The 19489-nt window shown below is 38.7% G+C and overlaps 1 protein-coding gene across 2 annotated transcripts in view; it reads left to right on the top strand.

The window, feature by feature from the left end:
* Positions 1-19489, top strand: part of PRKCA (protein kinase C alpha) — a 141858-nt gene that overhangs the window by 50697 nt on the left and 71672 nt on the right. For both annotated transcript variants that reach the window (XM_033076405.2, XM_033076406.2), the window contains exon 3: positions 8302-8384. In XM_033076405.2, the coding sequence (XP_032932296.1) occupies positions 8302-8384 (83 nt within the window). The remainder of the gene's footprint in view (positions 1-8301; positions 8385-19489) is intronic.

Genomic DNA, 19489 nt, shown 5'->3' with positions numbered 1-19489 from the left:
AAAAACCTAACTGAATTATTTGAGAAAAGTGTCTAAAGGAATTATTAGCTGGTTTTATTAGTAACCAGGAATTATCAGTTGGTTTTATTAGTAACCCTTATTGCAAAAGGAGCTGACCTTGATCTTTTTCCTCCATATGATTTGAAAATTTCAGCTGTGTCTTTCGAACCTTTGTGTTTTAAAATGCTTTTCTCTATTCAAGACACACTTTTAGTAGGTTTAGACAGACAGAGAATAATTACTGGCAAAACAAACCAAAATAATTTGTGTTTTCTTGGAAGGGAACGTGTGGAGGCCTCAGGGCAGGGATGGCAGGAGGCTGCTGGCTCTTTGTGAGGTTGTAAAACCTGGAGAGGAGGTGAGAGGCTCATTACCACAGAGCAATGAGTTGCTGCTGTGTGACATCTTCTGACATCATCCCACCCCCTCCTTTGCACCTTCCAGTGGATCAGCTCACATCTGAAATAATCTGGAGATCATCTGTCACCTTGGAGCCTCTCAACTCTCCTCAAGTAAATTCCCAGTCAGGATTGTGTCCTAACAGGTATTGCAGGAAGTTCATTTCTTGTGGTACAGTGCTTAGGGTATGGCTCTGTTCATATTTTAAACAGCTTGTTCAGTGTCTTCCTGGCCTCACTTCTTGACATCCTGAAGAAAAATAAACATTATTTGGCAAGAATGGAATTAGTGTGTGGCTTGTGTTTGCTGGCAAGGGAGGTTCATTAATTTTGTTAGCATGTTATAGGGTTTCTCAAACACAACTCAAAGCCTAAATTCAAAATATCCCAAAACACTTCAGTGTTCAGCTCTTGGCATTCAGCTCTGGCATTTCACTTATTGTATTGGTGTCCTTACAAATCCTACTCACAGGAAATATTTTGGTTTACTGCTCAGTATCATTAAATTGTAAAGTAAAATGTTGGAAAGACAAGCTGTAAGGTTGCTACTGAAGAATTCCTGGTAAAACCTCACAGCTGGGTGAGGTTCTTCCCTTATTCCATCAGTTTTCCATGCTTGGAGCTGCCAGGGGGTTCAGCCATTCCTTCCATTGACCTTGGGGTGAGTTAATATTAGATGAAAGGTTAAGACACCACAGAAATCTTTCAGAAGTTTGTGTTTGTGCATTCCCCCAGTGGACAGAGCTGTTTCCAGCTGGACTGGCAGTGAGGAGCAGCTCTGGGCTCTGCCAAGCTGCTCCTGAGCTCAGGAGGCAGAACTGGGAGAAGTTCTGTAAGTTCTGTGCTGGCTGCTCTTGTAAGAGCAAAGCCATTGCACTTGCTCTTGGTTCCAGAGGTGATTTACTCACTGAGCACCTCATTTTTCATGCTGCATGATGTGGCTGTGGGAGATTCTGTCCTGTATTAGAGGCTGCCACCGTGATTTTCCTAAAGCTCTTTGCTTGCTGTCGGTGTCTGCAATTCCAGCTGTGTTACAGAACAAAATGCAGCCCAGCACTGCATTCTGGAGAGCTGCTTTCATCTCATATCCTATTATTTTATACATCCTGAAAATTCTTACAGCCTGTGGTGGTTCCTCCTGCTCCCTCTCCCAGCCCTTGGGTTTTGTGCTGGGTGATGCCTCAGACTGAAGGAGCTGCTCTGTTTAAGACATCCCATTTCTGCAATTGAGGTCACTGCTGAAATAGCTGAAAAATCTGAAGAAGTGCTGCTCAGCGTTCACAGGAAGCAGTTCTGGGCTCTCTATTGTGTTAGCTCTTTAATTGGAGGAGCTGTGCTGTTCTCAGAGCTGTGCCTGTGCTCAGCTCCAGAGCAGATGAGAGCAGCACCAGAAGGGCTCTGTGGCTGCAGAAAACACTTTCACAGCAGCAGCTTCTTCAGCTGAAGTGATTTCAAACTGCAGAAGGGAGAGGAAAAGTCTCTGATTGTGGGTCACCTTTTTTGTTGGTACAAGTTCTCAAAATAGCTATTTCAGCACTGGTTTTGATAGATGGTTTCTGGGTTATTATTCATTTATAAAATGGGACACCTCAAAGGAGGGAGATTAATGGTTTTGTGAAATTTTAGCAAGGGCTTTACATAGAAACTATACTTTCTGTCTCAGAAAGTATATAATTAACAAGTGGATTGAAACAGGGCTGAATATTTCATATTGCATTAAATCCTCTAATATTTTGAAACTCTTCCTCAGTTTTGCAGATATTGTGCTGCAGTTTTAGTAGAATTAACTGTATCATGTACCTTCTTTTTCCTGTAATGGAAGGCAGAAATGACAAATCTGGTATAATATATATCTGAATACAGTATTCAGACAGATCTGAATCTATTATGTGAAGTATTTTACTTAATCCAAACTGTTTCAAGAACGTGTTAGGTATAAATTTCTAATTTAAAACGTGCAGGTATGTATTTATAATTTTATCCCACGGTACTGCCAGGTCTGCCAAAGTTGTTTGGGTAAATGTAAATGCATATGCATTCCTTGCCAGGCACACAGCCTGTATTTGCACACTGTTGTGGAGCTTGCAAAGCCAGCTTACCAGAGACATCCATCTGTTTTCTACTTACTGTAAAGGAGTTAATGACCTGAGTAGTTAAGACTGTCCAGACAATCTGTATAATCCTTTCACACAAATAAGATATTGCTGCAGTTAACTGTTACTGTCTCTCAAATTAAAAAAAAAAATTAAAAAATTAAACAGCAGAAAAAACAGTGGCCTTATTTCTGTCTTCCACCCAAGTGTTTTTTTAGTCTAATTGAACTTGATGAAACAGAAAATCTGCAGCAAGCTACAAGGTATGAACTTGAGATTAGGTCAGAGTAATTATTATCAGGTAGGCATGGAAACAGGAATCAGCCCTAATTTATCAATATTTATTTCATGTATTTCTATACCTTGCCACCTGGTTAAGTTTTTGAGAAGGCAGCTTGAGTTCAGCAGAACCCACAATGAAAATGAAGGTAACCCATGAGCTAGGGAAGGTGCAGCAGTACCCAGATTAGTGCTGTGAAGGTGCTGTGTGACCTTGTGGGCTCACAAAGGAGCTTTAAGAAGCTTAGCTACTGGTTAAGGTGATGGGCAAGAGAGGTTGTTTTTCTTGTTCACTATCTTAGCTTGGAACAGACTGTGTCTCACTGGGCTCCAGGCTGGTTTAGTCAGAAAGGAGTGGGAAATGCCAAGTGGAAAGATTGTACAAAGCAGTTGTAAGTGTTAGCCTGGCTACTCTCCTGAGACAGTATTTCCTTCTAGAAGGGGTGAAACACTGGCACAAAAGCAAGCTGGTGTATTATAAATTATGTATGTTGGAAAAGTTAGGGTAATTTAGTTTTCAAAAATTCTTAGTGGATTCAGTACATCAGTAGCAGTCAAAGGTAGGGCTGCTTGTGACTTGTGTTTGCTTTATAATCTACACCCTTGTTTATATGCAATGTAAAAGGGATTTTCATTGTATTTTTACAAGTTATAATATGTTCAGAAGAGGAAAAAGACAAATATTGCTTACATCCTATATCTTAATTGCTACTCTTCTTGTTTATCTATTCCTAGTAAACTTATTTAAACAGTACTTACTTAAACAACAAATGTAGTAGGTATTTAATTGATTTGTCTATTTTGAAGTACTACCCTATTTGTGTTTATTGTAATTGCTGTATTTACTCTTAGGATGATCTAACACGTGCCATGTGCCACATCCATTCATTCATTCATTCATTCATTGCTTGGTGTTGTGCTGAAAACACAAACCAGCCACAGATATGGGCCCCTGGGGGAAATTCTGTGGGAATGCAAAGCTTGTGAAACATCAGCATGGCAATGACTCCCTGCTCCAAACTCCTGCAGAGACTCTGAAGGGCTCTAGAACCCTCTGAGCGTAACCCAGAGAGGGTTTTATTCTTTCTGAACTTCTGTGGTCACTCCTTAGTCCAGTTCAGGATCAATTCTTATTTAAAAGCCCCAAAGCAGGAGCCCCACAGCAAATCCTGAGTGTGCACAGAGTTATTTCCCTCTTGCTGCCCAAAGAAGAATCAATGCTTGAAACCTGGAAACAAATGGTGCCTGTTGGTGTGGGGCACCCAATAATGGCATGACATGGTTTAGATAGGAAAACATGTGATTTCTACACTGGTTAAAATGTTATCCATTCACCATTTGGGTTGGGACAACTCACTATTGGTCACTAGGTATAGTGATGTATGTTTCAAGGTTGGACTTGATTTTTGGTGCTCTTTTCCAGCCTTAATTTTGTGATTACAAGAATGGGTCAAAGATGACTTGGAAAGGCCTCACTGGTTCCTCTGTAGATGGTAACTGGCAGTTCAGTTGGACCCTGGCAAATATATTCTCTCTGCCCTTTAGCTTTGCAGCTGAATTTCTTTTACTGAATAAATAAATACTGTGGTGTAGTAGAGCTATTAATATCTAATGGAAAAGCTCACCTACTCTGTTCTTTTTCTTCCAAAAGTGGGAGTTTACAAGTGATTAAAAAAAAAATAAATCTCTTGACCTTTTCTAATAGTTCTCAATTGTAAAGCATGTGACTTTAGTCTTGGTATTTTTTACCCCTTGTTCTTTGGAATGCTTGTGGTTGTGGAGCTCTTCAGACATATGGCTGAGTGATGTGTGGGCTCAGCAATGGCTTTTCTTCTTTATAGATCATCTAATAGAGAAGATTGCTTCTATTTCTGTTATTTATGATTGCAGTGCTTCACTTTGGTCTCATCCATCTGTGTCACATATGAAAGCCATTAGTGGCAGTATTTTTTAGCAGATAACTCTCACCCGACCATATATCACAACAATCTTTTCACTCCACACGGTTTGGAATAAAGCTGGAAATTTGCAGAGGAGCCTTGTAACTCCAAGTGATGACTACATATATATATATTATTGATAACAACATGTTCTTCTCAGTTCTGTGCCTGGACAGAGCAGTGCTGGGTGGAATGAATTGCCCTCCATTATGCACCATAAATCCCACAAGCTGTGTCAAGCACCTTCAGCTTGTTTGCTCTGAGAATGCACTGAGTGCTCCCTCTCATGTCCTTCCCTGGTTTTTTGTGCTGCCCAGTTGGCATTTTCTGCTCTCTGGGAGAAGCCACATGCCAGCAGAGAGCGAGCAGTTATTCTGGTTTTGCAACACAAACCCTGTTTTGTTCTCTGCATCCCTCCCTGGGCTGCAAGGAACCCTTGGCTCCATCAAGTCCAGAGCTGGAGAACATGGAAACTCACAGTCAGATTCTATATATACACCACAGATCAAAATCACCCTGTCAAAACATGAAAATACCTCAATAATTTTCTTTTTAATTTTAGCTGTCAGCCTCGAGATGCCACTTTGCTCTCGAGCTACTCTGCATAATGTGTGCCAGCTCACTTCAGCTCGTGGTGAAGTGTAAAGGAACAAATTTCCTGGCAGCCTCTGCAAAGCAGTGCAATACAACTTTCATTACATGAAGGTGGTGAAAATAATGTGACTTCTTAACAGCTGCAGTAAGTGATGTGAAGCTCTTAACATCTTTTCAAAACAAGTAACAAGTGAGAGGTTATTTTTCATCTCTATTCCTAAAAAAAAAACCCCAGCAAACCATGTTATTTTAAGCAGATGACACTTCGTTTGCACTTAGCTGAACTAAGTAAATTTTTACATGAGTTCTCCAGATCTGTGCTCTGTGAAATAAAGAAAACACTAACAACAAATGCTAAAATACACTCCAATGGCTGGATTTCAACATGAAAATTTGATGTTAAATTACATGTTTCAGTTGCACTTTTTCTTTTCCCTTTGGATTTATGATTCCATGAGAATTGCATTGTTTATTTCTATGTCAAACTGTTTGGTTCTCTTTTGACTGTTCTCAAAAGGTGAGACAGGTCTGATGCTTCTGGGTCACCTGTTCAGGAGCCAGGCTCTTTGGAGATAAGTCACCCATTACAGAAGGGAAATAAAGGAAAGAGAATAAGCCTGTCATGTTGAGTTGCCCACATCAGGGAGTCTGTTATTAGTCTGGACACAAATTCAGTTTTGAGAGTTCTGAAACACTGAAAATCAAAGCTTTAGTACTCAGCTTTGAGGTGTAGCCCTGAGTCCCAAAGGACAAATCCTCTGTGGTTTGCTTACTCTGGCAGCTGAATTGTCCTTTCCATTGCAGTGTGATGAGCATCATTTCCAGGGAAGTTCACAGCTAAAGTTCACAGGCTGGAGCAAACAGTGGCACTCCTCTTCCCACGTCTTTATCTTGATGCTTAAATCACATTAAAAGCAAGTTGACATTGTCTCTGGTTGAATGAATTCCTTCACACGCTCTGAGAGGCTGTCAGCTCACACATTGGATGTGACTGTGGTGTTTCAGAAATTCTGCCCAAAACAGATGCCCAGATATTCAGTTTTCCTTACTCACATTGCTGAACAAAGGCAGAGCTGGAGCAACCACTCCAAGGTCCTAATTGGAATGGCGGGCATTGGTTAAGCAGCTCCATTCTACAAATTTCCAGATACTCCCATAATATTTCTCAGATCTTTTGCATTGATTATCACATTATATTTTGTAACTTTTGCATAAGTAATTAGTTAACTTCTTTATTTTCTGAAGGCTATACCAAGATTTTTATTTTTTTATTCTTTTTGCACCTGGTTTATTCCTGAAAACACAAATCAGTCTTGTTCTTGAGACTGGAAGATCTGGAACCAAAAATTTAATCTGAAAGTAAAACACGATTCAGCTGCAAGTAAAATTAATGGTAATTGCCACGCAGTGATCTTTCAGTTGGTAGAAAACAAACCACCAAAATGATAATTGCAGGATTCACTGGGATTTAGGTTGATTAACAAACTAGACAACCAAGTGGGCAGCAGCCACTGAGCCAGAGCTCTGGCTCGAGTGGAGTCAGCAGAGCTAATCTGGAATCAGTGGAGCAAAACCCACTTTATTCCCTCTGCCCAAAGAATAAACATATGCCACGTCAGAAATAGAACAGTTGGAAACAATTTTTGCATGGGATACTGATGAAAAATAGCTGGGGGAGAGAGAAGGGTGATTAGACTTCTGTAAAGGCAGACTTAGGAGTGGGAATGAGGCCAGCCTGGCATTAGTGGGATCATGGCTGTGACCTACAGCTGCACCTGGCCACAGCTCCCTTCACTATTGATTTATGAAATAAATTCATATTTTAAATGAGAAAGAGAAGTGTTAAAGTTGCCTCATGCAATGAGCTCTTTAGAACAATTTAGATAATTTAATACGTTTTCCCCTGAAATTGAGGAAATTCAATGTTAGCAGTTGTTAAGCAATTCAAATCTATTTTATTCGTGAGATTTGGGAAATAGTGTGCTTTTATGTGTTTTAAATGCAAAATTTCAAGCATACAGAGAGTGCATTACCTATAAACAAACTGTGAATTACTTTTAAATCATTTCATTACAGTCTCCTGACTCACTGTTTGATGGGGTTTATTACAAGGCTTTTCTAATCTCAGATGTTGATTGTCTCTTTTGTTGAAATGTGGACCAATTTCAAAATATCTGAACTAAGTTTAATATTATGAAAGAGCCCATAGTGGGGGTGAAAAGCTGGAATAGTGACTCTTAAAGTAAGCACCCTCAAGCAAATTGTTCTTTTGATGTGGTTTGGAGGGACTTGTGTGTTCCATGCTGTGTGACAACCTGTGGGCTCGACCCCATGGCAGGAGCTTTTTTATCTCAGAAAGAAAAAGTTCTTTCAGATCATTCATAAATTTTAAATGGGATTCACATTGCAATCAGGAGCTAATTTTCTTTTCCCATTATCTCCTGCCATTCTGGGCTATGAGAACACTTTGTTCTCTACAACAACCTCACTCAGAGAGAGCTCTGGTGCCTCACAGAAGTAATTAACTGGGAAAGATTTTGGATTTTCGTGGAGACCTTCCCCAGGCGTGCAGGAGAACAAATCCCACACCCAAGGATGGGTTTCATTCCAGCTTCACATTCCTCACTTCTGCCTGCTGGATGCACACTGACAGTTCCTGTGACAGAGAAGGATTTAGATTCAGGAAATGGGGTTTTGGAGAACTGCTCATCCCACACTGTATTTGAACACTGTGGGCTGTCCTCAGCATTAAAGATTTATCATTGTGTAGAGCCTCCTGGTTTTTAAATGTGAGTGCTTCTCTCTTTAATCACAGTGTTTGTGTGATGCCTTGTGTCTTTATTTCACATGGGGCTCTGGTTTCTTTTATTGACTTACAGGTGAAATATTAAAGTTTTATTTTATATTTGTTACCAAAAAAAAAAAAAAAAAAAAGAAAAAAAAAAAAAGAAAAGGAACACACAACCATTCTAACTGTTGTTTCCCCTTTTTTGCCAGTTTGCTGTTTTGTGGTTCATAAGAGGTGCCATGAGTTCGTTACCTTCTCCTGTCCTGGGGCTGACAAGGGACCCGACACTGATGTGAGTACATTGACATTTCAGACACTGCTTCTCTCAGATTGATGCTGCTACACCCACGGGAGTGGATTACAAACAGCATCAATGGCTTCTTCATGACACATAATTGAGTCCAAGTGGGTTTTAGCAGTTGTGAAGTGAGCGTTTATGGACTGAAAAATCTATTTTTGTTAAGAAATGTAAGCTTGAGTGTGTGAGCAAGAGCAATATCCTCAGAACGTGACAACCCTGAGGCATTCACCCAGCCATGAATCAGCATTTTATTTTCTTTCCTTTATGTTGGATCTATTTGACATTAACAATTACCAGAAAGGCTGAAGATTCTCTGAGCTTTCTTTGCATCTATCTTATCTCCAAGTGCATCTTTTGAGCTGGCTCTGGTCATTGTCTCACTGCACACGAGGATCTGTAGCTGCAGTTAAATGACAATTTAATCTTGAGCCAGCTGGCTTATTGGGTTTTTATTTTATTTTCATGTTTGAGCTAGTCTAGCAGTCTGGATACTCCCATTCCATCCTGCTCTGTCAGTACTTCTGCAGCATTTTTGGTCCACAACCAGTTTTTCCTCTCAACACATCTGCCTGCGTGGTGAGACACATGTGCAGGATCTTTGTGTCACCCTGCTGAAATAATCAACTGATCTCGTTTGTTCACATAAAAATAACATTTCTTTGGGTTTTATAAATCCCACTTTACAGTGAAGTAATTTAACATCTGCTTATGGGAACAATACATTCCAAGTGTTCTTTGTCTGAATGGCTCTGTTTTGTTTCTTATCACATATTCATGCTCTAGATTGTAGGCTATTATCTCCTCTGATAAAATGCACCAGAAGAATTTTCCTGCTAGGTTTTAATGAGCTTCTCATGAATTGTTTCAATATGCCAGCCAGGAGGTCAGTGAACAATATCTGGGCAGAAGCCATAAGGGGTCTTGGAAAATTTCAGATATTAAAAAGTTCTCTCATTTTAAAATTTAAATATGGGGAAATGTTGAAGAACTGGGAAGAATTTTTAAAACTTCAATTTTTAAACATTTCACATAATTTCTATTTAGGTGCAGAAGAAAAAATTGTAATTACCCTGTTCAATATTTCTTGTTTAGATGATACAGACTTTATTAAAAAACACTCCTTAGGCAAGAGCAAGAAACCAAAATCATTCTTCATACCTTTGTTTCTCTAAAAGTTCCTGATTTCTTTAAGCTTTGCAGTTGGCTCTGTACATGGAATTTAACAGCTAAAGCAGGTTTTGGGATCTGGGGGTTGTGTATTTGAAGAGCTCCAGAGAGGCTGAAACCCAGCTCAGCCCTGTGTGGGTGATGTTCTCATCCCTGGAGGTTGTTGATGGCAAAACCCCTATTGGGCCCAAAGAGGCCACAATTTTAGCAAAAATCTAAACAATTAAAGAATATCTGCTGAATTCCTCGTTCTCTGATATAGTTCTTACCTACATACAGTGATTTGTAGGTATGAACTATATACCTACATTTTCTAGTCACAAAATGATTTCTGATTTACTTAAGGAGAATAACCCAAATCTAGTTTTAGCTTAGTGCTCAGTTGTCATGTAGGATATTAATGGAAGTTACTGTTGATTGAGAGTTTTAGTGTAACACTCATGAGTAGCTCTGCTGAGTCTATAATGAATGGTTTGGCCCTTAAAAGTGACCTTGATTATTTATTATTTTATAAGATGGCCCTTTGAGGTTGTTCACCTGAAGTTCAGAAATGAGAGCACATGTTTGTGTGTGAGAACATTTAATTTTACTGACAATCTTTTCATGGTGACAAAATCTGTGACAGGTTTTTAATGGGCTTTGGTATTGCTGACTGCATTTAGTGAGTTGGGATTTTGGCCTCAGTGATTAAATAAATCAGCCTGATGCCTCGTTTCTCTATTTGGGTTACCAAATGATCATTTTCAATATTTACACAGCAGCAATAGCTCAAAAACAGTTTGAAGATTAAAAGCAATCAGAAAATAAATATGTTTTATTAAAACTGTGCTGCATTAGTGGGTACTGTTACACAAAGAGGATTATAGCATGTTATACTTTAATTTATTGAAATGTTTGACTATAATTTCAACGCTTTTACAATTCAACAGCTTATTCCTATCCTAATTGCTACAAGCTTTGTTCTGAAATGTAGTGTGCTATAAAGCTTATCATAACATTTAGCAGATTTTTAAATATTAAAACATCCTTGTTTAAATTACTTTGTGCAGGTGCACAATTAATTTGTGTACTCAAATGCTTCAGTGTAACCTTTCCATTAATTGTAAGAGTAATACTGTCATTAATAAAATTAATTTTCCAGAGCAATAATTATAATAATTATAATCATTATATATTAATAATTGTTGTGTATCAGAATAATGTTAAAATATGGTGCCCTGTACTTTTAATATAAATGAGACAGTCCTTCCAAAGCAATGCCTTAATAAAGCTGAGTGTAAAAGAGGAAAGCTTAAAATGAATCTCTTATTGTTTTACTCAGAGTAGCTGAAATGTGAGGTTGAAATGCCTGTGTTTGTGCCAAAAGGAAAATAATACTTGGGAATAAAGTGCTCATCCTTGAGTGGCATTGCAGTGATGGTGTCTGGGGAGCAATATCCTCTTTCAGTGAAACAAGAAGTCACACAATCAAAAAAATTTTACATTTCCTTATTACTTGGCAGGGTGTGAGCTCTGCAAGTTGTTTTCCTGCTGTCTAACAGCTCTCTGGAGTTTGAACAGAAATTATTCCTCTTCTCTTCATGGCCACCTCTTTGTGGTGATGCTGTTGAGTAGAATTTAACAGCTCCTGCTGCTGGTGCCCTCCAGAGTCACAGGAAGCATCACCTCCAGGTCAGGTGCTTGGTTTTGGAAGATGCTTCATGTCCTTAAAACTATTTGAAGTCGTAGGTGAAATACTTAAAACTTGAGTAAATCAGTGTAAAGATGTAAGAGCAATGAAAATGTGAAGAAAATGTGTAGATGTGTTCAGTATTAAGGGATAATTCATCAGTTTCTTGAATATTGAGTTAAATATTTGTTTTCTTTGTTAATGGAATTCAGTGACCAGAAGGTGTCTTTGTTGTATATTAAAATGTTCCTAATTACATGCTGCATAAAATTAAAAACCCTCAAGCATTAATTTAAAATAGTGTTTGACTATATTAGGTTTTTCAGTACAAGTTTATAAGACTTTGAGTGCACAAGAACTCAGAGATCATGGCCTCTGGATCTATTTCCCTTTCAGATTATAATAACAGAGAATCCAAGGGAGGATTAGGAGCTAAATAAATAGAAATGAAAAAGTGAAAATAATTTAAATGAGAGTGAGTGAGTGAGTGAGTGAGTGAGTGAGTGAGTGAGTGAGTGAGTGAGTGAGTGAGTGAGTGAGTGAACAGTGGAAGGATGTGAAATCTGACTGTACTTGGGGAGTTTTTAGTCCTTAAACCTAGGAGAGAATGGGTGGGAAGATCCAGATGTGTCCTTATGTAAAATCAAACAGCAAAGCCCTCTCATCCCTGCAGGGTAACTGAACCTGGGGATGGCACAGGTGACATATTTCAATTTCCAAGTCAATTTTCCTCTTGATACTGAAATTTTTTGGGAGCTTTATTATCTTAAGCACATTTGAAAGCTCAGTGTGAATGTGAGGCTCTGTGGGATGCTGCAGGAGCTGGGTGTTTTCATCAGGGGTTGGCTATGGGGACAATGCAATTCTAGAGTGCAGGATTTCAGATTTCTGTGTTAAGACACAATTTATTACAACAACAAAAAAAATCCCTCATGAGAGGAAGAAAAAAAACAATTAAAAAGCAGAAATAAAAAATAAATAATGAACTGATTATGAAGAAACTAAAGCAGGATTTTGGTGCGTCAGAAACTCACTGCTGACCAGTTGTGCACCCTGATGCAGAGGCAGAGATGTGACAGAAATTATTATTCTGTTTTTCAGGGAGATGTTTTATATAGAATTCTGCAGCTCTTCATTTGCAATTTGGAAAAAAACTAAAGTGTTACAGGTCTTTAAAGCACAATCTTTGAATATTTTTTTGTCCATTAAACTGTGAACAGGTCTCTTAAGGGCAGCTTGTGGCAAGGGAAAAATAACTCCAACAGTGCAGAGTTTTGGGTGTGGTGATGGGGAGCTGCTGCAAGGGGCTGCCAATAGAGGAAATAAAGATTTTTTTCCTTGGGATTCCCTTCTCTCCACAGTGCTGTGGATATTCCCTGAGTCCTCTGTGGGGAGATGGGACATGAGCCCTGTGAGGCTGCACTGTGATTTTCATTTTATGGTCTCTGTGATTCTAGAGCTGGGTGGAGAAAAATTGACCCTTAAAGATTCATGTGCTGGGGACCAGTGGGAAACTCTAACTCAGAAATGCTGATGTTCAGGGTGCAGCAGTGGGCTGGGTTTGCCCTGAGGCTCAGTGTTGATGTCCACATTTGCTGCACTATTACGCTGCTCATCTGATGGCTGGGGCTCTGAGAGAAATGATTTGAAGAATCACCTCTGTACTGAGCCAGAATAAATTAATATAACTGGTCTGCCCTGGAGGTTTTAGGTGTCTTGACCAGATTTCTTTTTCTGTTCAGTTCCAGGAAACGCTGAAATATTTTTCTTCTTTTTTTTTTTTTTGTTTTTCCATTTTATTTCCCCCACTGGCATTTAATCATGTTTCTAGATCATATTTACATGTAGGAGGCTGGTTTCAGAGTGGAAAAAGAGAGCTGCTTGACTGGCCTAGGGAATTACAAAAACCAAAGCAAACTGATGAGAAGAACAGGCAGTAACTGGAAGCACAATATTAAGATTTACTGTAGAACTAGTTTAAAAGGGATTTTAATCAGAAAGCTTTGCAGTCTTTTTCCAAGGATAATGAAATGCAGCAGCAGGGTTTGTCTGATTTGCTTTTAACTCTGTAGCTGTTTTTTACAATGGAAAAGAAGTGTTGTAAATGTTGGACATCTTGAGACTGGAGCAGCAACAAACATAATTTGATAAAATATGATAGAATCATGGAATCACTTAGATTAGAAAGGATCTTTAAGATCATCAAGTCCAATCATATGTCACTAAGGTTGGGGGGAGGGTTTTACTGCTAATCTGAATTTTGAGTAATAGGCAATCTTGTCCCAGAAATATTTTCTTTTTAATTAAGATGAAAACCTTCTTGCTTCATCACAAAAGATACACAAATGCAGGGAGACCTGGCAAGAAATAGTTCACTGCTTGCCAGATCAACAAAAATGTTCTCTTGAAAAGAAGCCTGTATGAATTTTTGAAAGTGATTCTTAAACAGCTCTGATGCAATTTTTCATTGCATACCCTAAACAGAGAAAATATAAAGCCCCCTCTATTTACAGATTAAGGAAACAACTCAATGTGTTTGTATGTCTGTGGTTTCTAATTATGATAATTATTAATCACATTGGTTTTGTTTGCAACAGACATTATTAGATGCAGGCAGTAGGTAATATTCTTAATAAAAAAGAATTACAACTTTTGTCATAATATTATGTTCCTTGCTAAATTATCACTTCCTTTCCCCAAAATCATGTCCAAGATAACAAAATCAACATAACTGCAGTCAATGCAGTAAGTGACATGGAAGGAGCTGAAAATTTTTATTCTTTATGTTATTTATCATAAGTACTTTAAAACAAATTTTACAGGACAGCCAGATAACTTTTCTTAGAAAAATGAGCATTTTCTTTCTTGTGGTTACCTTCAATTCTGAATCTTTGCAGAGTATCCAAAGTAGTTTATGAAGAAATAAAGCTTTTATACTCATGGTTTTGACTTCAAAGCCCTAAAATTTAATTGTGGGGGAAAGTTGCTTGGATTTCCAATGTTTGAATTGGTTTTTTCAATGGTGCTGTGTGCCAGTGGTTCATTGCTAAGTGTGGTTATATTGACAATGAAATTCCAGTTTGAACAGAATCAGTGCAGAGGTCAGATTGTTTTTAATGGAGGGCAGAGAAATTAAAGAAGGAAACCTGCCCAAAAGGGCTGTGTGCACACTGAGTATACATTGAGCTCATTTTCCTGCAGCTTTGGGAGGGGTTCTGCTCACAGAGTTCGTGGAATTGCCCATCCCTGCCTGGACAGAGGAGTTTGTGGCACTGTCTCCTAAATGCTTTCTTTTAGGTAGCTGCAAGGAGCTTCCCAGCTTACCTGAAAGCAGTTCTTGTGCTGGAATGTGTTTGAATTAATCATCCCCTGAGAAAACATGTGTACTTTCTATTCCTAAATCAAAGCACAGGCTCCTTTTATTGCAACTGAAATGTCTTTCAGCTACAGTGAACACTCCTCAGCAAAACCAGAATTAAATTACAAAGGAGCAGGTTCATGAAATTTTATAACTATTGGTAATTCCCACCTTTTCCCTGTAACCCAGACTGGCTCTGTGTCCATCTGCATGGGAACATTTTCCCTGCAGTGTTGAAAGGAGCTGTGTGAATCCTCTCCCTGAGCACCCCACAGGAGGGAAATCCTTGGTGGGTGGCTGCTGCACAGTGTGTGACTCCAAAGGAACATTTCTCACATCTTCCACTGCAGCCCTTCAGGCTCTCACTTCATGCAGTTTGTGCCTGAGACACTGGGAGTGCAGTTCATATTTTGTTACAGCCTCTGAGATTTGAAAGTTCATAGCTTTTTATTTATAAAGAATGTATTTTTATTTTCCCAATCCAGAACAGTGCATGTGCTGAATAGCTGTAACATAAAAGTTAGACTTTACATTTTTCTTTCCAAAATATCTAATATAACATAGGTGGTTCTGGTAAGAGTTAAACACTGAAAAGTGTTCTGCTCAGACAGTTAGGAAATGTATATAAATGATGAACCTAAAATTATCCCTGATTTTCACAAGTTAGCACTGCAGAACAATTAGGCAGTGGGACTATAAAAGGAGAACTCACAGCTAAGTTATTCCCAATAGTAAAAAGAAATTTTGTGGATAGAGTGCAGTTGTGGTGGCAGCAACTCCTGGGTGCTGATTTTCACATAAAAACTCTTTATAACTCCCCAAATTGAAGTTGGCATCATTCCAACAACACTAATTTTCCAATTTTTAGGAGTATCTTGAGTTTTGTGGAACCTGGGTTGAGTTTTAATATTTCCAATTCAGCTTTTATTTCCCCTTGGTGAAAGTCTGTTGTATCAATCTTTAAATTCTGTGTAAATGTGCTGATATTTGGGTTTAGGGGGAAAGAATGCCTAAGAATTACTAATAATCTGTTTTGTTACATGAGCTACCATGTGTAAAATGCACCATAGACATTTCTCTCAGGTTCCACCCCCACAGCTATGTGGGATTTAAAATAAAAGACAGTGATTATGGCACACTGAACTCAGTAGCTAGAAGAGACACAGACAGACCACTGAGCGAGCCTTGCAGAATGCTGGCAATTTTTAGCACTGTTTGTTGAGGTGGCAGTTCTTGCACCAAAATTAGATTCAATCTTAATTTGGAATAAAACAAGTGGGCTAATTTTGAAAAGCACTGCAGATCCCATATGCTCCAAGTGATTTTAATGTGTCACCAGAGTGTCCCCATCCCTGGGAATTGCTGGGGCTGGGGGAAGTTTGCTGATCTCTGCTGGGTTGGTGTGGCCTTGGTGATAAATCACAGCTCCTTTGGGGGTGGGGAGGAAAGAACAGCTTGGACTCTTGGGAAGGAGCAAAGCTCTTTTCATCGAGGTGGTTTGACCCTGTAAAGAGAGCAGAAAGAGAGGAAAAGCAGGGAGGGGACGTGGGGACATCCCCACTGCCACCCTCCTCCATGGAGCTCCATTTATCCATCAGTGCTGGGAAAGCATCAGGAGCAAGAACAGTTTGGTTTCCTTCTTTGGTTTCCTTCTACTAATTTTCACTGTCCTTTATGGGGTCATGCTCTTGAAGAGATCCAAATAACTCCCAGGTTTTTCTTCAGCCTTTGGGTAAAATAAGATTTGTCTTGTAGTGACCAGTGACAACAGGGAATATGTATTAAGTGTTATCTTAATATTCTGTCATTTTACAATTGATCTGGTGCTTCTAGCAGCCCAATGAAACTTGATGCAAACAGATTTTAAGGCAGGGCATTGCCTGTGCTGAAAAACCAAACCTTGGTGCTTCTGCTGAAGTTAACACGATGCCAGTCATGATCCCCTTCATAATTTGATTTTTGCTGTTCCCTTGCAAATAAATTAACTGTGGCATGGCCTGTGTAATTAATGAACCTCAGTCCTTAAAGTACCAGTGATCAGTGCTGAGCTCATGAGCTAAAGGCAGAAGCATATCATAAATTCTGCTAATGAGAACTTAATTGATGGAAGAGTCAGAGATTGATTTATTCCTTTTCCTTGCTGTCCCCATGAGAAGGGTACCTGCTGAACTGAGGATGAAAGAAATGTCTCAGTGTTGGGAAATCCATTGTAATCTGTATCAAAGCACCTGCAGGTCTGTTTCTATGGCAACAGGAGCATCAGACCAGCAGAGAACGGACCAGAAAGGAGATAAAAGCCTCCACAAAAATAGTTGTAAGAAGTGTCTGCATAGCTTTGGCTACTTTTTTTTCTTTTTTTTAGAAAAGAAAGAAAAAAAGCCCAAATTTGGAGTTTTTTGAAAGCTGCTTATTATAGTTATTTAGGTTAGAACCTATTGGCAGTGAAGGACAAGGGAGAATGTAGTAAATTATTAACTTCAGAGACATTAATTAAAGAGTTTATAAAAAAGAAAGTCTTAAATCTAAACTTAATAGAAACAGCATAGTTTTTTAAAGTGATTTCTGTATAATCTGCTGAAAAGACATTTTCTGAATGTTAAGGTCTTCATTTTTTAAATAAAAGTTATAATAAGATGAGAAATTATCTGTCTTTGGTCTGCAAATAGCCTTTTCTCCTATCCACCTAATTGCTTTATTATCATTAAATTGTGCACTTGGTGTCTAATTACAACGATGGGAATTGTAAATCACACACTGGGAGTCCATGGGGTCAGCTTTCTTTGTCTTTGTGTTGCTAGAGATTGGGTAAAAAATACGTGCAAAGGAATAAAAAGCTTTTTCCTCCATCTTTCAGATGGACTGTGGTCATTCCAGTGGGAAAAGCAGCCTGGAAAATCACAGGCAGGTGCTGGTTTAGAGGCTGATTTCTTGGAATGAAAAGCAAATTATGATTGATTGGACAGGGATTCCAGAGAGCACCAGGGAATGGTTCCTTTTAGTGTGTTTGTACAAGTAGAGATGTATAAAAATTCTGATAAACCCTGTCCAAAAATAGGCTAAAAAGCAACCTGACTGCAGCAGTGAGGGTTGGGGGAGTTGGGAACAGACAGGCATAAGAATATTTAGCAAACCCATGTTAAATAGGTTTTACATAAATACATGGAGTGTTTGAGGGGAAGGTTCTTCATGGCTTTGTCCCAGGTTTTATTCTAGAATATTTTTTCCCCTAGAATCATTTGAAATCTGAGATTATCCCAAATTATTGTTTCCTTCCTGCAAAAATTATTTGCATTTAATTAAAGATAATTTGAGTTCTACAATCTTATGATGCAGCAGGAAGAATCTGGGCATCCCTTCTAATAAAAAGCTTTGTGAAATTCTCCCTTAGTTAAAATCCACTTTTATTTTCCAAGGTCTGTATTAGTACCTTCAGATTGACCTAGTTATGAGTAGAGATGCTGGATTGTTAAATCTTAGGTCCCATTCCTCAATGTATATTAATGACATTCCCTTTTTTAAAACTATATTAAAAGCTTTTTGCTTCCCCTGAGAAAGAAAAATAAGAATTTTAATAACAAAAGGCTTTCATTTTTGTGGTTATTCTCAAGTTTTTAGTTGCTTTTTTTTTTGTCATGTTGATCTTGTTCTACTAAAATTCAGTTGTCAGTTTTGAAATTGAGTGAAGTTAATATTCTGCTTCCATACCAAATAGAACAGGAATCAAAATACTTTGTATTTCAACATGGGGAGAAGCAGAACCAGAAAACATAGAAGGATAGTAAAAAAAAAACAACCAAACCCAGTAGAAATGAAAGCAGTCCTGTAACTTTTAGGAGAAATGTATAAATCCCTCAGAGTTTTGTTTAACATCTGCCACTTGTCTCTTCCTGTGCCAAGAGCATGATTGGACCATTCAGGAAAATAAAAAGAACTCTGCAATCAACAGACTTTGTTCAATATTCCTGCACAAAGGGGACTCTCCATAAATAAAACTTTGGTCAAACACAAATGGGTTTATATTTAACATGTTTTATTTAGAAACCTGCCCACACAGAGGTAGAATTAAGAGAAATAGAAACACACTTTTTAAAAAAAATTTTTTTTTAAATTTGCTGGAAGCGCATTACAGAAGAGAGGGGTAGAAAATGTTCTCTTCTCCCATTCCAGACTAATCCTTTGCTCTTCTGTGAGGAGGTGCAGCTGTTTACTGATCTTACAGGCTCAAATCAAATCAAAGTGGTTCCCAGAGCTTTGTGTTTGGCAGCAGCAGAGCCCTGGGGTCAAACGAGGAGACAGCACCAGCACAGACCCCAACTCCTCCAGGCTCCTCTCGAGGAGCTCTGCATCTAAATCAAGTCACTTCAGTGACAGAACAGTCCAGAAATGGCTCCTCTAATAAAAGTTTATTCTCAAGTAGTTCTAAAATAAATGAGGGGAAAAGCAGCATTTTATTTTCTCTCACTTCAGCTGTCCTTGCATTTCATTTTCCTGCTGCTCTGCTCCTGTCCCAGCATCCCCTCCCTCAGGTTCATCACTTGTTTTGCCAATACTCTCCAAGAATTTGGGTTGTTACTCACTGCAATAAAAGATCAATGCAGCCTTCCAAACAATAAACATTTCCTGAAGTTGGGGTTCAAAAGGACCACATTAAAAATCAAGTTTCATAAGTAGCAGGTATTTTTGCCTTCTGAGAACACCATGCATGAAGGTATCTGGAATATGAATTTATTATTTTAAATTAAGGCCTTTTTGGCAAAATGTGCCCTACTCTAAAGGGGATGTGGAATTCCTCATCCATGCCCATGCAGGCAGGCACACACAGATATTGTTCATTTTCCATGCTCATTAATATCTGTGTTCCCCAGCAGAGCCAACAGGAGCTGCAAGGAGGCACTTGGTGCT

Source organism: Catharus ustulatus, chromosome 20, assembly GCF_009819885.2.
Source record: "Catharus ustulatus isolate bCatUst1 chromosome 20, bCatUst1.pri.v2, whole genome shotgun sequence".
Lineage (NCBI taxonomy): Eukaryota > Metazoa > Chordata > Aves > Passeriformes > Turdidae > Catharus > Catharus ustulatus.
Note: the sequence above shows the minus strand (reverse complement) of the source record. Positions and strands in the feature narration are given on the sequence as shown.